The 23,371-nt window shown below is 37.5% G+C and overlaps 1 protein-coding gene across 2 annotated transcripts in view; it reads left to right on the forward strand.

The window, feature by feature from the left end:
* Nucleotides 1–23,371, forward strand: part of LOC126284443 (cytochrome P450 302a1, mitochondrial) — a 208,313-nt gene that overhangs the window by 151,006 nt on the left and 33,936 nt on the right. For both annotated transcript variants that reach the window (XM_049983364.1, XM_049983363.1), the window contains 3 exons: nt 936–1,140; nt 8,627–8,795; nt 10,444–10,692. In XM_049983364.1, coding sequence (XP_049839321.1) covers nt 936–1,140; nt 8,627–8,795; nt 10,444–10,692 — 623 coding nt within the window. The remainder of the gene's footprint in view (nt 1–935; nt 1,141–8,626; nt 8,796–10,443; nt 10,693–23,371) is intronic.

The following is a 23,371-nucleotide window of genomic DNA, read 5'->3' on the forward strand; positions in this document are numbered from 1 at the left end:
ACACATGTAAGCATCCTGTCTGATTACCTGCGTCCATTCATGTCCATTGTGCATTTCAATGGACTTGGGCAATTCCAGCAGGACAATGGGATGCCCCACATGCCCAGAATTGCTACAGAGTGCCTCCATTAGCACTCTTCTGAGTTTTGACACTCCTGCTGGCAATCAGACTCCCCAGACATGAACATTATTGAGCATATTTGGGATTCCTTGCAACACACTATTCAGAAGGGATCTCCAACCCCTCATACCCTGCAGAACTCATGGTGTCAATTCCCTCCAGCACTATTTCAGACATTAGTCAAGACCATGCCACATAGTGTTGTAGCACTTCTGCATGCTAACGGGGGCTCTGCACGATATTAGGCAGGTGTACCAGTTTCTTTGGCTCTTCATTGTATGAGAAACAACATAAAACTTATACTACCATGTGAGATATGAAACAAATTTTGTCTTGTAATTACTATAATTCTGATGCAATGTCATTGGTGCATATTTAGGCAATATTGAAACAGAGAGAGAGAGAGAGAGAGAGAGAGAGAGAGAGAGAGAGAGAGAGAGAGAGACTTTACATTGGTCTCATTGTGCCATATTACTTGTCTGTAAATTTCATTACATGTTTATACAGGGTTCCTTGAAAAATTAATCTAATTTCTGTGTTACATTGTCGATCATGTATATATAAACTTATAACTTGTACCTTTTTAGGGTTCATAAACATTTTATTTTATTTATTATTATGTTTCTGTTATAAATTCATGTAATGACACATTCCATGACATGGAGATTTGCTTCTCAGTTTGGCCCTTCAGGACTAGATGTGTAAAACAAAATTTAAAAAAGTACCTATAACACATTTAAGTAACATATCACAGCAAATGTGAATGTCATGGTTGCATTTGATCTAATGCTTAGTTATTATATTTCATTCTCAGTGGTGGGGTTAGTGGCATTTGACGTTAATTTAGGCAGCCTTACTGAAGATGGACTGAAAAATGACTCTCGATCATCAAAACTGATTAAAGCTGCAGAGACTACTAACAGTTGTGTTGTGGAACTAGACAATGGATTACAGCTGTGGAAATTCATGGAAACTCCACTGTACAAGAAGTTCAAAATAGCATATCATTTTATGGAGAGGTCAGTGAAATATTGTTTTATACTGCATAACTTTTATATACTATCAGTCATAGCATTTTTGTGTATAATAGACTATCAGTCCACTTAAAAGAAGCCACAACCAATAATTAAGGTGGTAAAAACCTGCTGAGCTTGTTTTTCAATAAAGGTATTCTTCTGGAATAGTCTTCTGTTGGTTTTAGATTATTTCATCTTTATAGAAAAGCCCACATAGTATATTGACTGTAGTTACTAAACATTTGTTTGTATAACCTATTATTCTAATTTCCTTAAAAATACTTCCCTTTCTTCCAGTCTGATAATAAACTATAGAGAAAACGGAGTTCAACAATAGTAAGCATCTGCTTTATGAACCACTGAAGTGCAAATCACATCTTGAAATATGATACATAAGGAATCAGTTGTGAGTTTTCTGCCCAGCCTCTTCCTCCCTGAAAACAATGAGTCAGTGTGTCCATGAAAGGACTGTGGTCAGCTGTGGAAAAAAAGCAGGAGCAGGTGCAGCTCATTTCTGATAGTACTGCCACCCCACAACACCACAGTACTCACCACCATGCTCTCTCCTGGGAAAGCCAGCTGCATAATGAACTTACACAGCAGAACACTGCCCCTTCCCAAACTCAAAGTTCAACACTTAGTAATTTTCTGAGTGATAAGAACCCTTGAACTTTTTAATAAACAAGAAATAGTGAAATTTTGAGGCATCAAATGAATAGTACAGTTCTGCTATCTCTTCAATATTAGTTCTCAGATAAGTGCAGCATTATTATATCTGTTTTCAGACATTTTCAACTAGGATTTATAGTGGAATTAAATAGTATAATACAATCTTATTGCTGAAGGTGAAGATGTAATGGATGATAATTAAGTCATCCTACTCATTAAAGAGAATAATGAGTAGGTTCTCCATGATATGACATACTGTGTCTACTATTGAAAGTAACTGCTAAATTAGGCACATAGTTCTATTTTCTGCATTCAAAGTTGGAGTGAAAACTCTTTGTTTCACTTAAGTAGCCGCATAGTTATGTGTGCCTACTATTCAATAGCATTTCAAATGATGTTAATTTTAGTCTTCTAAACACTGAATGTTGTATATGGTGAATGATTTTAACTTTTTGGACAAGATTTTATATCCTACATGTGTCTATTTTAGACACGGTGTCTTAGCTTAATAAGTAAGTTTTCCTTCCTCATAATCCTTCTTCATAGCTTATTGTACTATATGTGTATACACATTTTCAAACTATTATGTGAAAACTACCAAGTGATTTTCACAATAAAATGACTTATAGTTGTTGTGCAAATCACAATTTTTCAAAAAACATTATATTTATTATTATGAGAGGAAAGTTGCCACCCACATATAGCAGAGATGCTGAGTTGCAGATAAGCGCAACAAAAAGACTTTCGCAATTAAAACTTTTGGCCATTGGCCTTTGTCAACAATACACACACACACACACACACACACACACACACACACACAACAGTCACGTGTGTGAGTTGCGTATGTGTGTCTATTGTTGACGAAGGCCAATGGCTGAAAGCTTTAATTGTGAAAGTCTTTTCCTTGTTACTATGTGCAACTCAGCATCTCTGCTATATGATGAGAGGCAACTTTCCTTCTTATAATATTGTAACATTTCATCCTGGATTTTCCATTGTTTGATTTTTATTACTGAATCTCAAAACATGTTCTGGATTTCACAAACTCAGTTATGGTAGAACTAAAGAAACATTTGTTTGATTGCATAGAGCATAAAATTCTGCTATGGTAACTAAAATCATGTGGTGTTAAAGGCATTCCTTTTGCATGGACAAAGTATTAGCATAAGAAAAGCAAGTTCACTTGCAGCCACCAGAAGCAGAAATCAGTATGCATAAATTGAATGAGTTTGCACAATTGATGTTCCAGGGCAGAGATACATCATAAACTCAAATGATTCCAGCATTGTAGCAATTAATTGAAAAGTTCAGTTCGCCCTGCTTTGTGATTAGAAGTCTCACCGAATTATCCTACAGGCAAGATTGCTAGCATAGTTTCACTCACTACTGTCCTGGTGAAATGGAGCTAAGCCTAAAAAGTATTTATTCTACAGAAGCATACAATGAGAACATTGTGTAACATTGATAACCAAATTGCAGAATCCTTTTGAGGAAGCTCCACATCTACACACTCAAAACCAATGTGAAGTGCATGGCAAAGGGTACTTCCCATTGTACAACTTGTTGCGACTTCCTCCCATTCCATTCATGATGTATGGAGTGTGAGATCAATGATTGCTGAAATACCTATGCCATGTCAATACATATACTCCTGAGTAGTATTTGTTATAAACAACTGAAGTGCATTTAGGATTTACTCTACAACTCATAGTCACAATACTATAAGAAAATGTAATTTCTGTGTGCTGTGCATCCCTATGTAGGGTTCAGAGAGGACTTTTATGTCCAGTTGTGCTAACGTATAGGAGGTTGCCAGCAGACATCAGGCAGGAAATTGAAAATCTCCAGATATTCAAAAACAAACTAAAAGAATATCTCATTAGCTACTCCTTTTAAAGTTTGTCAGAATATTTGGAATTAAGATTATAAATTTGCTGTAATCTACTGCCACATAAACACCATGCAAGCCACCAGATGGTGAGTGGTGGAGGGTACTTTTGGTACCATTAACTGATCCCCCCTTCCTTGTTACATTCATGAATGGTGCATGGGAAAAATGATTGGTGTTAAGCCTCTGTTTTAGCTCTAATTCCTCGAATTTTAGCATTATGGTCAATATGCAAGATATATGTTGGAGACAGTAACATACTGTCCGATTCTCCCTGGTATGTACCCTCTCTAAATTTCAATAATAAACCACTCTGTGATGCACAGTGCCTCTCTTGCAGTGTCTGCCACTGGAGCTTGCTGAGAATCTCTGTAATGCTCTTTTGCAGACTAAATGATCCCCTGCTGACTGTGAAAGGAACCACTCTTTGTTGTATCTTCTTTAGCTCCTCTATCTGTGCTACCTGGTAAGGATGCCTGATAGATGTACAATACTGAAGAATCGATCAAACAAGTGCCTTGTAAGCCATTTTTTAGTAGATAAATTAGATTTTCTTAATATTCTTCCTATAAATCACAGTCTACCATCAGCTTTTCCTACTGTTTGTGGGCATTTCACTTGAGGTCACTCTGTATAGATACTTCTATATATTCTGTGGTAGTCACTGTTTCCAGCAATTTGTCATTAGTATTGTAGTTGTACAGTAGCAGATTTCTTTTCTCATTTAAGTGCACTAGTTACATTTATTTACATTCAGGATCATCTAGCAGTCCCTGCTCCATTTATCAATCCTCTGTAGGCCCTTCAGCAAACTATTCCTGTCTTCTGGCGTTGCTACCTTCTTATAGCCAACTGCACCATCTGTGGACAGTTTTAAAGAGCTTCTGGTGCATTATACTAGACCATTTATATCCATTGTAAACAGTGAGATCCTCTCTCACTTCCCTGAGGTACTCCCAGAATTACTTTTACATCTGTCAATTTTGTTCCATTAAGAGTGATGGGTTGAGTTCTGTCTGCAAGAACGTCTTGAATCCAGTCACAAATCTTGTCCAATACTTGGTAAGCTTCTTTTTTTCACTAAGCGACAGTGCCAAATGCCTTTCAGAAGTCTAAAAAATGGCATAAACATGAATGCTGATGTCTGCAGCGTTGTGCATATCATAGAGGAACAGAATGAACTGAGTTCACAATACCTTGTGTTTGTGGAATCCTTGTCGATTTTTATACAGGAGATTTTCATTCTGCAAAAACATCACAATACGTGAGCACAAAACATGTTCCATATTAACATCAATGATATGGGCCTACAATTATGTGCATCTCTCCTACGATGCTTCTTGAAAATGGGAATGATTGTTGCTCCAGAAACTTACGATAAACTGCTGCTAGAAGGGGAGCAAGTTCTTTTGCATAGTCTTTGTAGAATATTAAAGGTATCTCATCTGGTCCTGATGCCTTTCCATTACTAACAGATTGCAGTTGCTTTTCTATTCCATGATTGATTATCTCAATATCTGCCATTTCAGCATTTATACAGTGGTGGAAAGGAGGGACTGTGTTATTATCTTCCACACTGAAACAATCTCAGAAGACTGAATTCAGTATTTCTCTTTGTCATCTTCCATTTCAGTTTGAGAATGGACACTGAGTGAATGAATAGGAGATTTTGAACTGCTTACTGATCTTGTGTTAGACCAAAACATCTTAGGGTTCTTTTCTCAGATCGGCTGACAAAATTTTTCTTTCAAAAATCATTGAACACTTATCTCATTGCTCTCCTTATGCTCATTTTCACTTTGTTCAGCCTTTGTTTGTCAGCTAGGTTTTGACTTCTCTTCAATCCATGAGGAAGGTCTCTTTGTTTATGTAGCAGTTTTCTAACAAGGCCATAACATGACAGTGGGTCTTTTCCATCCCTTAAGACCTTGCTCAGAACATACTTGTCTAAGACATATTGAACAATGCTTTCAAAATCTTTCCTTTTGTACTCCACACCAACACCCTGAGCACCAAATATTTGATGTTGAGTACTCAAATATTCTGCAATTTATATCCTATAAATCTTGCTAAGCAAAAACTTTTTCCTGCCTTTCTTAACATTCATTGTAATGACCATAGTCACAGATGCTATCATAGCCTCATATCACTGATACTCTCCTCTGTGTTAACTAGTTTGAGAAGTTCAGATCTGGTTGTTGCTAAGAGGTCTGAGACTTCACCTTCATGAGTTGATTCCCTATCAGCTCAAAGTAGTTTTGAACAAGACATTCAGAATAATGTCACACAGTCCCTGTCTCTGGCACCAGTTCTGAAGCATGACTCCTAGTCTACAACTGAAAAGCTGAAGTCACCCCCATTACAACTGTGTGATCAGGAAACATATTCACTAAATTCTGCAAGTTCTCTCTGAAGTGTCTACCACTACAGCTGCTGACACAGGTGGCCTATAAAAGGATCTCATTACCATTTTTTACTCACATGTGATGATTAACTTCACCCATATTAATTCACATTCAGAATCCATTATAATCTCTCTAGATGTTATTGAATCCTTTTCTCCACAGAATACATGACCACCATTGGTGACTAATCTATGAGTATGATTAAAATGTAGGATTTTGTTGCTATTCACAAATGTCCTTTGAGATCTTGATAAGATTTCAAAGTAGTATAAATATTTAAACTTACATTAAATGTTCAGAAATGCAAAATTCTGAATTTTACAAAATGCAGATAGATGATATCTTATGACTGTAATGTTACTGATTCTCAGCAGGAATCAGCCAATTCATACAAATATCTGGATGTAACAATCTGTGTAGATATGAATTAAATGATGATGTGTATTCAGCTGTTAATAAAACAGGTGTCAGGCTTCAATTAATGGCAGGATACTGGGAAGATGCAGTCTGTATACAAAGGAGATGGCTTACAAAACACTTGTGTATTCAATTATAAAATATTGCTTAAGTGTGTGAGATCCATACCAAATAGAATTAACAGGGATACTGAACATATTCAAAGCAGACTAGCACACATGATCACAGATTTGTTTGACCCAGCAAATAGTGTCATGGAAATGTCAGAAAAGCTGAATTGGCAGATGCTCAAAACTAGATTCAACCTGACTGTGACATCTTACTTTTAAGGTTATAAGAACCAGTATTAAGTGAGAAACCAAGAAACAAATGTATTCCCCCTATAGGGCCTGTGAAGAGAATATTAGACTATCTATGGCAAGCACAGGAGCTTTTAAGCAGTTACTTTTACTGTGCACCATACACAATTGGAGAGGAAAGAAATCTGAATATTGGGTACAATACCAAATACTCTCTCATATGCAATTTTGAACAGTTTGTGAACTATGTATGTAGCTGTAGAAGATCTGACATATTGATTGTCGAATTTGTTTCCACGCTTTCTGAAGAATGACCTGGGTATCACTAACAAAGTAGGAAAAGATAGACTGCTACTTACCACAAAGATAACATGCTAAGTTGCAACAGTCATAATTAAAAGACACACATAAGTTTTTGGCCACAGCCTTCATCAGAAACAGAGAAACACGCACCGTTCATTCACACAAGCAAGCATACCTGATGCACATGTGACTACCAGCTCCGGACACAATGCATTGTATGTAATGAAATGGAACACTTGCAGCAGTCCTGTCAATGTCATTTATACCAGTTCAGTGCTTCAGTACACCATCTTTAGGCCTTAACTGATGCTGACAGTGTTAACTCCAATCATATACACAATTCCATCAGTGGCCAACATCTATGAACTGATTTTCGCTGACTAACTGTAACAATGATGTTGTGTCCCCAACTATCAACTACCATTGGTTAAGAGCTGAAGATGGTGTACTGAAACACTGAAACTGGTAGTCATATAATAAATAATATCATAATGATTGCCGTAGATGTTCCATTTTATTATGTAAGTGAATGGCTGAAGTCCCCCAAACCTCCAGTCAGAAGGATGGACATACAAAAACAATGCATTGTGGTCCAAGATGCTGAAGCTGGCAGTCTTGTATGTGTGAGGTGTGAATGATGTGAGTTTCTCCTTTTGCGACAAAGGCTGTGGCAGAAAGCTTAGGTGTAAGTGTCTGTTAGTTGTACCTGTCTACAACTTAGTGTGTTATCTTTAGGTAAATAGCAACCTATCTATTCGTATATTCTTGATATTCCTACCTGGAATTTCCATTGTTTGAGGGTCATTCAATATCTTCTAAATCAATGTTTCATAAAACCTTCTCCTATAGCTCCATTGACCAAATATGTCATCCCACCAGTCTAAAGTCATTCAGAAAATCAGCCTGTCACTAAAATCTGTATTTGAGCTGTAGTGGTAGTCCCAGGATGTCTAATGGTCCATTTGAAAAATGTGCTTTAGAGTTCAGTGTTCTCTATTAGTCATTTATATAGGATCATGAAAATATTATATGAGTTTAGGGTGTCCCTAAAAAATTCAGTTCACAATAATATCTCTAATAGTGGTCATTGAAACTTTTATCTCCCTATCTTCAATGCCCAACATGAATTTAGTGCAAAACATGTGACAAATGTAATGAGAACATTCTGTAGACATATTACGACAAGAAACAGTATACTTGTTAACACATTGCTTCTACATATATCCACTTTCAGCTCCATCATGTGACAACACACAGTGTTGCAGTGTTATTTGGGGGGGGGGGGGGGGGGGGGAGATAGGATGCTTATCTAGGGACTTTTGACAACACAGTATACCTACATTGTGGCCACATCATTCTGGAAATCTGAAATTTGTGTGCAGTAGGTTCTTCAAAAGCTACTGTGTAAATGAGTTAAATTTTGCTTGTGATGTGTAGCTAAAAAAGTTGCACTAAAAAAAGGAAATGCTTCCCTTTAATTTTCTAAATATGGTGTTTTATTTCAGTGTTGCATTGGAGCTGGTATCACAGAAGGCTACAGCTATGGAAAAAGGATGGAAGCGAAATGATGGACATCAGGCATCTCTTCTAGAACAGTATCTCTTATCACCGGATTTAAGCCATAAGGATATTGTAGGGATGGCAGTTGACATGATTTTAGCTGGAATGGACACAGTAAGCTCAAAGAATTTGTGAGATTGTACAAAAATCTGTTGAAAGTGTAAATAATACTTTGGCAATAAGATCAGAATAGCATTATTCTCTTAACCAATGAGAATAATCAGTTTTTGAAAATATGATGTAATTGGATGGATAAAAAATCTAATATCCAGGCAGCAGCAGGAGAACACACATATAAAGGCATTAAAGTTTGCAAGCTTTCAGAGCCAGTGGCTACTTCTTCTGGCAGAAGGGTTGAAGGGGTGTAACAGGGGTTAAGGAAAAGTGTTGATGAGGTTAGGAAAAGTGATAGCATTCAGAAAAGTTGCCCAGAACTCCAGGGTTGCTTTTCCGTAAGCCCTCTTCCATCCCCTTCAACCCTTCTGCCAGAAGAAAGAGCCATTGGCTCCGAAAATTAGCAACTGTTAATACCTTTATCTGTGTGCTCTCCTGCCAAGGCTTGGTGATTAGCTCTTCATATTAATTAGATAGTGAATGATCATGTTCGAAACCCCACTGTATTCACAAAATAATTTGCCACATTACTGGAAGTGGAGCAGTTGGTGTAAGTTTGACTTATTTCCAATCAGAGTTAGAAAACAATACAGTGTGCTGTAGCAATTTAGCATTGCCATAGTCATTGCAACTGCAATATTGAGTCCAGTGTGCTGCCTGCCCTGTGAGGAGGACAAGAGGCTATCACCCCTGCCTCCTCCCTGCCCCCGTCACCCCTCCTACTCTCACCATTACTGCAGCAGCCCATGTGCTAGCCATGCTTATGCTCCCAGCATCCATTATAAAAGTGAAAAGTTATTTGTGTGCATAGTACATAGATGTACTTGTTGGTTTCAAGACTGTTTCTGCTAATTTTTAAAGTAATTTATTTTTTGTCTATTGATAAGTCCACATTGTATTGTACAGTGTGGCCTGTTTTTCTTCCACTGTTGCATGACATCTACCTTCACCCCCCCGCCCCCCACCACACACACACATCTGCCCTGACCACCTCCGTCCAACCCCTCATGCACAAAGAAAAAATCTTCAGTTTTCACTTACTTACTCTCTTTACTTTTCTTGAAGATGTCAAGGTGGTGAATTTCAGATAACCTCTGTGCTTCTTATCCCCCCTCCCCTCCCCCAGTTCCCCACCCCCTTCCCATCATGGTCATTTTATATTACTTAGTAAAAGACTATTTTAGAGATTTCAGTAATTATTTTAGTGTTTATTTTTTGTATACTGAAGGCTAGAGAACAAACTAAAAAACATATAAAGAAGAAATTGACTCATGCTATTAAACTCTATAGGCATGTAGGAGAACTGCATCTTTATTTGGGAGTAACACTGATAAGAAGATGTTACTTACTAATGTGATATAATGACAAGAAATGGAGACAGACAAATGCCTGTGAAACTAATAACATATGATCATTTAATCAGTGGCACTTGACACAATTAGCTGTGGTCAGTTATTTTTAGAAATAAGTGACTGCCTCTGTTAATTGACATGATTGTGATAATCATTATAATTGTCTTGAATATGTTACCATCAGCATAAATTTATAATAAGTGAAGACATATGTATTTCTATGAGAAAAATTAACTATGTAAATTCTGTTAAGGAATGATGAGAATTTCTTAACACCACATTTCTTTTTCTTACAGACATCTTATTCATCATCATTTGCCCTGTACCATCTAGCTATGAACCCAGAAAGCCAGAAGCTCATGCATCAAGAGGCACTAAAACTTCTTCCAGAAAAGAGTACTCCTGTAACTTCACAAGTGCTTAACCAGGCATCCTATACAAAGGCTGCTTTAAAGGAGACATTTCGTCTCAATCCAATTTCTGTAGGAATTGGGAGGATACTGGCACATGATGCTGTTCTTTCTGGATTCCATGTACCAGCAGGGGTATGTTTGTTAATTATGGCTCTCATTTAATCTTGTAATTACATTTATACATGAGGTCTGTGTTTGCAACTGAACAAAGAAAGTGTCCTATTTTGGCCAGTGATACACAACTGGAATAAATATAAGTAACAAAATAAAATTATGTATTTCAAATTCTGTTTTCATGAAGCAGCTTTTGGTAAATATTACTCTCAGCTTTTGAAGAGTCTGTTAGTTTTAATTGCTACTTGTTGTATTCACAGTCCCATCAATGCTATGCCTAATCCATTTCTGGGCTAGAGGCAACATGCTACTCTGCATTTATGTAATACTGACAGAAATAATTCACTTTTACTAGTTCATGTCAAACTTCTCTACCATTATGTACTTTCCTGTACAGCCAATTGTACTTGAAAGTTGCTTGTCTGATATTGGTAGATAAATGCGATGTTGCAGTGTCTGTGTTATTCTGACTGTGATGCAAAGTTCTTTTGGACATGCATGCATGTCCAAAAGAATAAATGCTTCAGTGACCACAGCCATTATGAAACACATCAAATGAATCTGCAGTTGCAAGTAAGGACTATCATCAGCTGTAGAATGGGATGACAACAATGAAAATTTGTGCCTGACCGGGACTCGAACCTGGATTTTCCACTTATTGCACCAGTCACCTTACCATTTGGCTAACCATGCACAACTCACAGCAGACTAAAACTTCCATACGTCAAGTGAAAAAAACAAGTATTGCAATTGATTGCAATCAGCCACAAGCTAAGTGCTGCTGTATCTTTGAAATGTTATTTATGAAATTATAACTACAGTTCACAAAATTAGTGTACATAAGTTATTTAGATATGAAGTTATTTGTAGTAAAAAAAAAGATATTAGTATGCATTTTTGTGCTGTTCATCATTTTTGCAATGTTATATTTGTACATAAAATTACATTAGTCTGTCCATGTAATGCTTCAGGATTCTCTGACCTCTACATTTTGTGATGAAACAAGGTCATCCAATACCATATGGCCTATTTCTTATTTTATCATCTTTCAACCATTTTGTGTAGATTCTCATGACAGTAGTATGCCAACAGGTGACCAGCTTCACCTTCTCAGAGATTCTCATTTCCAGCCTCAGGGGCATAACAATGTGACCTTTGTCAAAACTGCTTATATCAGTGGATTGTTGCATTTACAGCCCATATATTTGCTATAGTGCCTGCCCATTCATCTCTCTTCTGCTTACATTCTTTCCTTACTGTGTCATATCCCTGTAACACCACCAGGAGGCATTAGAACTCTTGGTGGGTAGTGGTCATAATGTTTTGGTTCATCAGTCTAGGTAGTTGCAATTTAACAAGAACATCATAAGTGAGTGCAGCTATGTCTGCTCCACATACATAATAAGCTTTATAGAACCCCAAAAAAAACTTTAGCGATGATCTACATTGTCATCACACCTTACCACAAAAAAAGGAAAAAAACCTTGTTCATCACCTGAAATATCCCTTGTGCCATGACAAACCACTGAATAATTGAAGAATTAACTGAGACAGCTTTTTAAGTATACTGTTTAAAATTTCTTTATCAAGGATTTCAATTAATTCATTTTGTGTCTTTGGATAGGTGCAAGTTTGTCCTCTTTGAAGCCTCAGTTTGAAAGACAGCTTTACATTACTGTGGAGTTCAACAGTTCCATTTAGTTTCTTTCAAAGTTTTTGTGTACTATAACAGCCAATACTTATCTGATAAGATATTTAAGGTTATTAATAATGATCAGCAGTGATTCTAAAGCCATTTCTTGTTGCTAAATTTCAGTTGAGATAGTTCCATTTAGTAGGTAGGTGCTTTTAACTGAATATGTCTCAATACAGTCCGTGAATGAGTAACTTTCTTCTCATGTGCTCTGAATTTTTCAGTAGTCTTTGTTCAGTTCTGAAATCCTTTTCCAGTAAATGCTGTATCAGATTTGGTAGCAAGAGTTATATGTGGGCATGTTGTTGTTGTAGCATTCAGTCCCAAGACTGGTTTGATGCAGCTCTCCATGCTACTCTGTCCTGGGCAAGCCTCTTCATCTCTGAGTAATTACTGCAGCCTACATCCTTCTGAATGTTCTTGCTGTATTCATCTGTTGGTCCCCCTTCTGTTAATCAGGTTGTGCCACAAATTTATCTTCTCCCCAGTTCTATTCAGTACCTCATAATTAGTTATGTGATCTACCCATCTAATCTTCAGCATTCTTCTGCAGCACCACTTTTCAAAAGCTTCTGTTCTCTTCTAAACTGTTTATCATCCATATTCCACTTCCATATATGGCTACACTCCATACAGATACTTTCAAAAGGGGCTTCCTGACACTTAAATCTATACTCAGTGTTAACAAATTTCTCTTCTTCATAAACGCTTTTCTTGCTGTTGCCAATCTACATTTTATATCCCCTTTATTTCAACCAGCATCAGCTATTTTACTTCCCAAATAGCAAAACTGATCTACTACTTTAGCTGTCTCATTCCCTGACGTAATTCTCTCAACATCACGTGATTTATTTCAGCTATGATACTCATTTTGCTTTTGTTGGTGTTCATCTTAATCCTCCTTTCAAGACACTATCCATTCCGTTCAACTGCTCTTCCAAGTCCTTTGCTGTCTCTGACAAATTTATAATGTCATTAGGAAACCTCAAAGTTTTTATTTCTTCTCCTTGGACTTTAATTTCTACTCCAATTTTTTTTGTTTCCTTTACTGCTTGCTCAGTGTACAGATTGAATAACACCAGGAATAGGGTACAACCTTGTCTCACTCCTTTCTCCACCAATGCATAAATGGGGCATGTTTGAGAGACCTGACTGTGACTGTGGACGTAACAAACAGACATTACAACACATCACCACTGAGTGTTCTTTAAGGAAATTAAGGGAGAAGCTACCACCTGGCTGAAAGGACTGGACATCCATCCTCGAGCAGTACAGTAATGCCAACTGTATGGTCACCTTATGGAATTATACATCACTTATTATTTTATTCTATGTGACTTGATGTTATATATATTTGTCATTATCAGTGTTTTATCTTATAATCAGTATGTACTGTACATATATTTTTATCTCAAAATGTACCAGATGTAGTCTGATGCTTTATTTCTGGTGTAATCTGATGTTGTATTTGAAGCCATATGAAATAATCATAATAAATCCATGACTGCTTCCCTTTTATGCCCCTCGACTCTTATAACTGCTACCTGGTTTCTGTACAAATTGTAAATAGTCTTTCTCTCCCTGTAATTTACCTCTGCAACCTTAAAAATTTGAAAGAGGGACTTCCAGTCAACATTGTCAAAAACTTTTCTCAAAGTCTACAAATGCTATAAAAATATGTTTGTCTTTTCTTGGCCTATCTTCTGAGAGAAGCCTCCTACCTTTCTCTGGAATTCAAACTGATCTTTCCTGAGGACAACTTCCTTTCCTTTGTAAAGGATTCATGTTAATATTCTGGAACCATGAGTTATCAAACTGATAGTTTGGTAATTTTCACACTTATCAGAACCTGCTTACTTTGGAGTTGGAATTATTATATTCTTCTTGAAGTCTGAGGGTATTTCACCTTTCTCATACATCTCACTCACTAGCTGGAAAAGTTTTACCATGGCTGGCACTCGCAAGGCTATCAATAGCTCTAACAGAATGTTTACTCCTGGTGCCTTGTTTGACTTAAGTCTTTCCGCACTTTATCAGATTCTTCATGCAGTATCATATCTCCCTTCTCATCTTCATCTACATCCTCTTCCATTTCTAATATTGCCCTCAAGTACATTTCCCTTGCATAGACCCTCTATATACTCTTTCCACCTTTCTGTTTTCACTTTTTTTTGCTGAGGACAGGCTTTCCATCTGAGCTCTTTTGGACATGTAGGGCGTCACATTTCCAGCTGGAATTGCCCATCAGAATGCACAATGGACATGAATTGATGCAGGTGATCAGACAGGATGCTTACATATGTGCCTGCTGTCAGAGTCATATCTAGACATATCAGTGATACCTTGTCACTTCACCTGCAGATGACCTACACCATCACAGTGTCTCCACCAGCTTGAACAGCCCCCTGCTGACATGCAGTGTCTAAGGGTTCGTGAGGTTGTCTCCATAACTGTACACATCCATCCACTGAATACAGTGTGAAACAAGACTCATCTGACCAGGCAACATGTTTCCAGTCATCAACAGTCCAATGTCAGTTCAACGGGACCAGGTGAGGCATAAAGCTTTGTGTTGTGCTATCATCAATGGTACACAAGTGGGCCTTCAGCTCCGAAAGCCCATATTGCTGATGTTTCATTGAATGGTTCACACGCTGACACTTGTTGATGGCCCAGCATTGAAATCTGCTTCAATTTACAGAAGGGTTGCACTCCTATCACACTGAACAATTCTTTTCAGTTGTCATTGGTCCTGTTCATCTACATCTACATCTACATGACTACTCTGCAATTCACATTTAAGTGCTTGGCAGAGGGTTCATCGAACCACAATCATACTATCTCTCTACTATTCCACTCCCGAACAGCGAGCGGGAAAAACGAACACCTAAACCTTTCTGTTCGAGCTCTGATTTCTCTTATTTTATTTTGATGATCATTCCTACCTATGTAGGTTGGGCTCAACAAAATATTTTCGCATTCGGAAGAGAAAGTTGGTGACTGAAATTTAGTAAAAAGGTCTCACCGCAACGAAAAACGTCTATGCTGTAATGACTTCCATCCCAACTCGTGTATCATATCTGCCACACTCTCTCCCCTATAACGCGATAATACAAAACGAGCTGCCCTTTTTTGCACCCTTTCGATGTCCTCCGTCAATCCCACCTGGTAAGGATCCCACACCGCGCAGCAATATTCTAACAGAGGACGAACGAGTGTAGTGTAAGCTGTCTCTTTAGTGGACTTGTTGCATCTTCTAAGTGTCCTGCCAATGAAACGCAACCTTTGGCTCGCCTTCCCGACAATATTATCTATGTGGTCCTTCCAACTGAAGTTGTTCGTAATTTTAACACCCAGGTACTTAGTTGAATTGACAGCCTTGAGAATTGTACTATTTATCGAGTAATCGAATTCCAACGGATTTCTTTTGGAACTCATGTGGATCATCTCACACTTTTCGTTATTTAGCGTCAACTGCCACCTGACACACCATACAGCAATCTTTTCTAAATCGCTTTGCAACTGATACTGGTCTTCGGATGACCTTACTAGACGGTAAATTACAGCATCATCTGCGAACAATCTAAGAGAACTGCTCAGATTGTCACCCAGGTCATTTATATATATATCAGGAACAGTAGAGGTCCCAGGACGCTTCCCTGGGGAACACCTGATATCACTTCAGTTTTACTCGATGATTTGCCGTCTATTACTACGAACTGTGACCTTCCTGACAGGAAATCATGAATCCAGTCGCACAACTGAGACGATACCCCATAGCTCCGCAGCTTGATTAGAAGTCGCTTGTGAGGAACGGTGTCAAAAGCTTTCCGGAAATCTAGAAATACGGAATCAACTTGAGATCCCCTGTCGATAGCGGCCATTACTTCGTGCGAATAAAGAGCTAGCTGCGTTGCACAAGAGCGATGTTTTCTGAAGCCATGCTGATTACGTGTCAATAGATCGTTCCCTTCGAGGTGATTCATAATGTTTGAATACAGTATATGCTCCAAAACCCTACTGCAAACCGACGTCAATGATATAGGTCTGTAGTTAAATGGATTACTCCTACTACCCTTCTTGAACACTGGTGCGACCTGCGCAATTTTCCAATCTGTAGGTACAGATCTATCAGTGAGCGAGCGGTTGTATATGAGTGCTAAGTAGGGAGCTATAGTATCAGCGTAATCTGAAAGGAACCTAATCGGTATACAATCTGGACCTGAAGACTTGCCCGTATCAAGCGATTTGAGTTGCTTCGCAACCCCTAAGGTATCTACTTCTAAGAAACTCATGCTAGCAGATGTTCGTGTTTCAAATTCTGGAATATTCCATTCGTCTTCCCTGGTGAAGGAATTTCGGAAAACTGCGTTCAATAACTCCGCTTTAGCGGCACAGTCGTCGATAACAGTACCATCGGTACTGCGCAGCGAAGGTATTGACTGCGTCTTGCCGCTTGTGTACTTTACATACGACCAGAATTTCTTCGGATTTTCTACCAAATTTCGAGACAATGTTTCGTTGTGGAACCTATTAAAGGCATCTCGCATCAAAGTACGTGCCAAATTTCGCGCGTCTGTAAATTTTAGCCCATCTTCGGGATTTCGCGTTCTTCTGAACTTCACATGCTTTTTCTGTTGCCTCTGCAACAGCGTTCGGACCTTTTTTGTGTACCACGGGGGATCCGTTCCATCTCTTACCAATTTATGAGGTATGAATATTTCAATTGCTGTTGCTACTATATCTTTGAATTTGAGCCACATCTCGTCTACATTCGCATAGTCAGTTCGGAAGGAATGGAAATTGTCTTTTAGGAAGGCTTCTAGTGGCACTTTATCCGCTTTTTTAAATAAAATTATTTTGCGTTTGTTTCTGATGGATTTGGAAGAAATGGTATTGAGCCTAGCTACAATGACCTTGTGATCACTAATCCCTGTATCAGTCATGATGCTCTCTATCAGCTCTGGATTGTTTGTGGCCAAGAGGTCAAGTGTGTTTTCGCAACCATTTACAATTCGCGTGGGTTCATGGACTAACTGCTCGAAATAATTTTCGGAGAATGCATTTAGGACAATCTCGGAAGACGTTTTCTGCCTACCACCGGTTTTGAACAAGTATTTTTGCCAACATACCGAGGGTAGGTTGAAGTCCCCACCAACTATAACCGTATGAGTGGGGTATTTATTTGTTACGAGACTCAAACTTTCTCTGAACTGTTCCGCAACTGTATCATCGGATCTGGGGGTCGGTAGAAGGAGCCAATTATTAACTTAATTCGGCTGTTAAGTATAACCTCCACCCACACCAATTCGCACGGAGTATCTACTTCGACTTCACTACAAGATAAACCACTACTGACAGACACAAACACTCCACCACCAATTCTGCCTAATCTATCTTTCCTGAACACCGTCTGAGACTTAGTAAAAATTTCTGCAGAACTTAATTCAGGCTTTAGCCAGCTTTCTGTACCTATAACGATATCAGCTTCTGTGCTTTCTATTAGGGTTTGAAGCTCAGGGACTTTTCCAGCGCAACTACAACAATTTACAACTATAATTCCGACTGTTCCTTGATCCAAGCACGTCCTGTAATTGCCAAGCACCCTTTGACATTGCAGCCCATCCCGCACTTTCCCGAGGCCTTCTAACCTAAAAAAAATCGCCCAGTCCACGCCACACAGCCCCCGCTACCCGTGTAGCCACCAGCTGAGTGTAGTGAACTCCTGACCTATTCAGCGGAACCCGAAACCCCACCACCCTATGGCGCAAGTCAAGGAATCTGCAGCCAATACGGTCGCAAAACCAAAGGTCCGCAGTCGGTTCTGTCAACGATGCTGCAGATGGTGAGCTCTGCCTTCATCTCGTTCTTGCAAGATCTTTATCCAGTTGCAGCAATGTCAGAGATGTGATGTTTTACCAGATTCCTGGTATTCACAGTACACTTGTGGAATGGTCATACAGGAAAATCCCCACTTCATTGCTACCTCAGAGATGCTGTATCCCATCGCTCATGAGCCAACTATAATGCCACATTCAAACTCACTTAAATCTTGATAACGTGCCATTGTAGCAGCAGTAACTGATCTAACAACTGCACCAGACACATGTTGTCTTATATAGGTGTTGCTGACCACAGTGCTATATTCTGCCTGTTTATGTGTCTCTGTATTTGAATACGTATTCCTATACAAGTTTCTTTGGTGCTTTGGTGTACATTATTATGGTCAACTAGCTGGTTACCCATCCTTCATACGAGCAAAAAGAATATTTTCCACAGTTCTTAACATCATTCAAGGAACACTACAAGGCTGTAACCATATGTCATTTCTATTTTTGTTTAACTTTTTTTGACTTTTTGGAACAGTTTGTGAAGGATATAATCACTGATGATTGAACTTCAGTGCAATATTTAGAGCTTTTCTTTCTTGAGTGTATATTTGTGCATTGTTCTCAATGAAAACAATGGATCAACTCCTCACATATTGTTAATGACAATGCAAATCATTGAATTGGCTATTACCATGAAATGGTGAAGTATTTCGAAATGGTAGTAGTCCTAAGGTATTTCCTCATATAAAGCTTTTGTTCATGCAATTTTTGGCACAGTTGGTTGAGTGAAACAGTAACAGATGAAGACCTCCACATTTCTAATTACTGTATTAGTCTGATTATTGATGTATTTATTTATTTAATCATCTGTGGAACAATATACGTTGTATGGATGTCATCAAATGTTTGTACCATATTTATGATTAAAATAAATATTCCTCTTACAGTATTTATAGCTTCTATACTTAGTTCTACTTTTCTAATCATATCATAAATTGTTACATAGTACAATGTTCATGAACATTAAGTTACAATTTTATAGTTATTTTAAATATTCATTTACAGTGTAGTAACAATTTTTAGTAAATATCTTTTTAGGCTTTGGCTAAAGTTGTTTGTCTCATTTATGTCTTTTATTTTTTGTGGCAGACTATTGCATAATTTTATTCCATAATATAATACACAATTTTTGAGTTTTTGACTTGTTTCTTCTGTCTATATGTAAACATTGTCTGGATTTGGTTCTTTGGTCATATATTGTGCTGTACAGATTAAGCTTTTTTCTTATATACATAGTGTTGTTATAGATGTAGTCACATGGAACTGCCAGAATTTCTAGCTTCTTGAATAAATCTTTACAGTGTACCCAGTTACTACTGTTTGTCACTATTCATACAGCTCTTTTCTGTATGTTCCCAGCATTGATTCCCCAAAACATTATCTCATGACTGAGGATTGAAGGCAAATATCCAAATTAGGCTACTTTGAGGCATGAAATGCTGCACACTGGTGTAATGATTCACAGGGTATAACATTTTGATGGTAGCTTCTTCGTCAAAATTGTCACATGTTGTCCATTACAACAGACAGTCTACATTCATCTCCAAGAATTATATGGGGAAGAGAACTGGCCCCTATAAACTTCCTTGGGGGCCACCTGTATTAATATATTTTGCATATGACATTTGTGTTGTAAAATTTGGCCTGTGGTTTCCTCCATTTTCTGCATCATCATTTTTAGTATTGGTATTACTTTTGCTTGTTTCAGGTATTCAGGAAAGCAGCCAGATATGAAAGATTAATTAATTATTATTGTTAATGGGGTCTTTATGTTGTTTATAAATTTCTTAAACAATAGAAAATCCAGATGGATTGTAACAATATTATGAAATGATAGTTGCTACTCACCATACAGTGGAGATGCTGAGTCGCAGATAGGCATTACAAAAACTGTTGGAAAGTGAGCTTTCGGGCAACAAGGACTTTGTCAAAAATAAACACACACACACACACACACACACACACACACACACACACACACATGACCACAGTCTCTGGCAGCAGAAGCCAGAGTGCAAGCAGCAGTGCATGATGGAAGGGGCAAACTTTAATAAACTGTGCTAAAATTAACTGTGTACTTCTTGCAGATAAGGAGGAGGCTGGGGTGGGGAGGGGAAGGGATAGCACGGCAGGGGTGTGGATGCTGTGGAATGTACAGAGACAGGTGGAGAGAGGGTAAGGCAGTTAGGTGCAGTTGGGAGGTTAGATGGAGAATGGGGGAGAGGGAGGGGGGAGGAGTACAAAAGGAGAGAAGTAAAAAGATTGTATGCTTTGGTGGAATAGAGGCCTGTGTAGTCCTGAAATGGGAACAGGGAAGGAGCGAGACAATGATTAACGAAGTTTGAGACCAGAAGGATTATGGGAACATAGGATATATCATGGGGAGAGTTCCCACCCACGCAATTAAAAAAAGTTGGTGTTGGTGGGAAGGATCTAGATGGCACAGGCTGTGAAGCAGTCATTGAAATGAAGAACATCATGTTTGACGCATGCACAGCAACAGAGTGGTCCAGCTGTTTCTTGGCCACCACCATGGATCATTGCTCCTTCCATCTGCATCAATACAGGAAAGTTTCCTAACCCCTAGCCAGAACCCAGTCCCACATTCTGTTTACTATTGAACATCTATGAGCGGCAAAAACCTAACCACTAAGTTCACAGTTCTTGAAGAATACAAAGGTATATATGGAGCAGACACTGTAATTGTCTTAATGTATGACCTAATTCTCTAACACTTGTTTCACAGTTTAGTTGAAGCATTATTGTTGTTCTAACCAACACAGGTTTCTCGTCTGAAACTCGTCCATGGACTGACTGTATTCTGAACAAAAATTGGGCCCTTATATATCCTCACAATAATAGGTGCCGAAACTACACATTGTTTTAATTTAAAGTTACAGAAATTACAATTAAAACTTAACTCATTAAAGTAACTGAGTACATCAAAAAAGTCGTTCCTTTTAACATTATCTTCTACTACCAAGTTTAGGCCGAATTATTTGTTTAAATGATGTAATTAACAGACATCGGTATGCAAACAATACTTTTGACAAAACTGTTAATTACTTTGAATTAATTATTTTGAATTTGCTAACATATTTTCAAATAGAGCGAAATAGATACAGAACATTACTAGCATTTTTGTCTTCCAAATGTTACAATTATTACAGAATTTATATTTGTTTATATGTCAACAATAGAATTTAAGTTACAAAACAATTACTGATTCATCCTATAACAAAAGATACTAACTAGTAATAGTTGAAATAAATTAGGAAATCAATTACATACATAAAACTAATAAAACTAAGCACAAAATTATATCTGGTGTTCAATTCTTAAAAACTGATGGCCAATCTTTCTCTTTTATGAAAATGCAGATTATACTCATGTATGTCAATGTTAATTAGTTTAAAGTAAAAAAAAGAGAGAATTTAAAGGAGGCAGATGGCAAAACAAGAGGGGAAGTAAAAAATATCTCAGCTTGCTTCATCACATCACCCCCTCATTGGATTGACCAGATAGATATTGCAAATACGTAACTGGGCAATTCAATGATTAGGTTTAAAATCTACACACAAAAAATATTACATAAGAAATCATATCAAAAACTACAGTACATATGTTTCTCAAATTATAACATATATGAACTGGCCATATGAAAATCTGCATACAAAATATTTAGATACAGTGTATTGTACAGTATCACAAAATATCCACAAGTTATACTTTTAATAAAATTCAGGCATCATCATCATAACTGATGTCCTTTTTGGGTAAATGAGGATTACATGTAAAGATACATATCATTTTATACAAGTCCTGTCTTGTTTAACAAAAATTAATCCTCATAGGTTGCAATACACAAAATATTTCACTTGCTTGATGTTTTGTAATTTTCATAAGCACTTTCACACACTTTCCCATTAATTTGTACTCACCTTCAACAGGTCCAAGAGGCAGTTAGTAAGGCAATGCACTGCTATCATGTCCCTTGGAGGTGATTCTCCTCCTTCACAGTACTTGAAAAAATGAGACAAAAATACCCTACTTTAGTACACTTTTACTTCTAACTTAAGTCTAAGAAAACAGTTTCACCAATGGCAAATGATAGTTATTACATCATACATACATTACATTACTTAGTTCTCATAACATTACAATCATTAGTACTAAATTTGACTATAGCACAAAAGGTGGTGCCGAGGAAAATTTTTAAATATAGTGCACATTACACTAACAAAACATTACTCGACGTCATAACTGTCTGAAACTGGTTAACCTTGAAAGATTTGGGTTTCTTTTCCAATTGCAAGGTAGCAAAAATTCAAGATGTGTAGAAGTATAGATTTACTAATTATTACATTACGAAAAAAGAATAGAGTCACCATCACATAAATTGATTACTATTCAAATCAAAATGAAGGGAATGGAAGTTGTATCAAATCATTGCCCCACTTCTCTACTCCACTCTGAGCACTACCCTCATTCAATAAGAAAATTAAAGCCTCACAAAATCACTAAATATTACCAAGGAGAGAATATTTACATCGCTGTAGCACCACAGTTATCAGTTAATCAGCAAAATTACTTTTCTTCATCCCAGTATTACCACTTTAAGCTCATAATTCCTCAGAACAGACACACAAGTTTAAAAATAATGTATAGCTCCAATAATGCAGCATTATATGGCATCTACCTCACAAAAATGTTGTTCTTTCTGTTAAGTTCTCATTCCCAACTGCAGTGTCATGAATTGCACAATATACACAGTACCCAATGTTGCCTAGTTCACAGTTAGATCATCAATACAGTTACCACACATTTGTTTGTATACAGTTATCTTTTTCATTAATCATGTCTGTCAGCTCCATTATTTTAGTTACCTTTCTTACTTAGTTCTCAAAAAATATCCCTACTGCAGAGACATTACTCGAAGTCATAACTGTCTGAAACTGGTTAACCTTGAAAGATTTGGGTTTCTTTTCCAATTGCAAGGTAGCAAAAATTCAAGATGTGTAGAAGTATAGATTTACTAATTATTACATTACGAAAAAAGAATAGAGTCACCATCACATAACCATTAAGCCCCTAACATTATTTATTGTTTTAT

This window comes from Schistocerca gregaria, chromosome 8 (assembly GCF_023897955.1).
Source record: "Schistocerca gregaria isolate iqSchGreg1 chromosome 8, iqSchGreg1.2, whole genome shotgun sequence".
Lineage (NCBI taxonomy): Eukaryota > Metazoa > Arthropoda > Insecta > Orthoptera > Acrididae > Schistocerca > Schistocerca gregaria.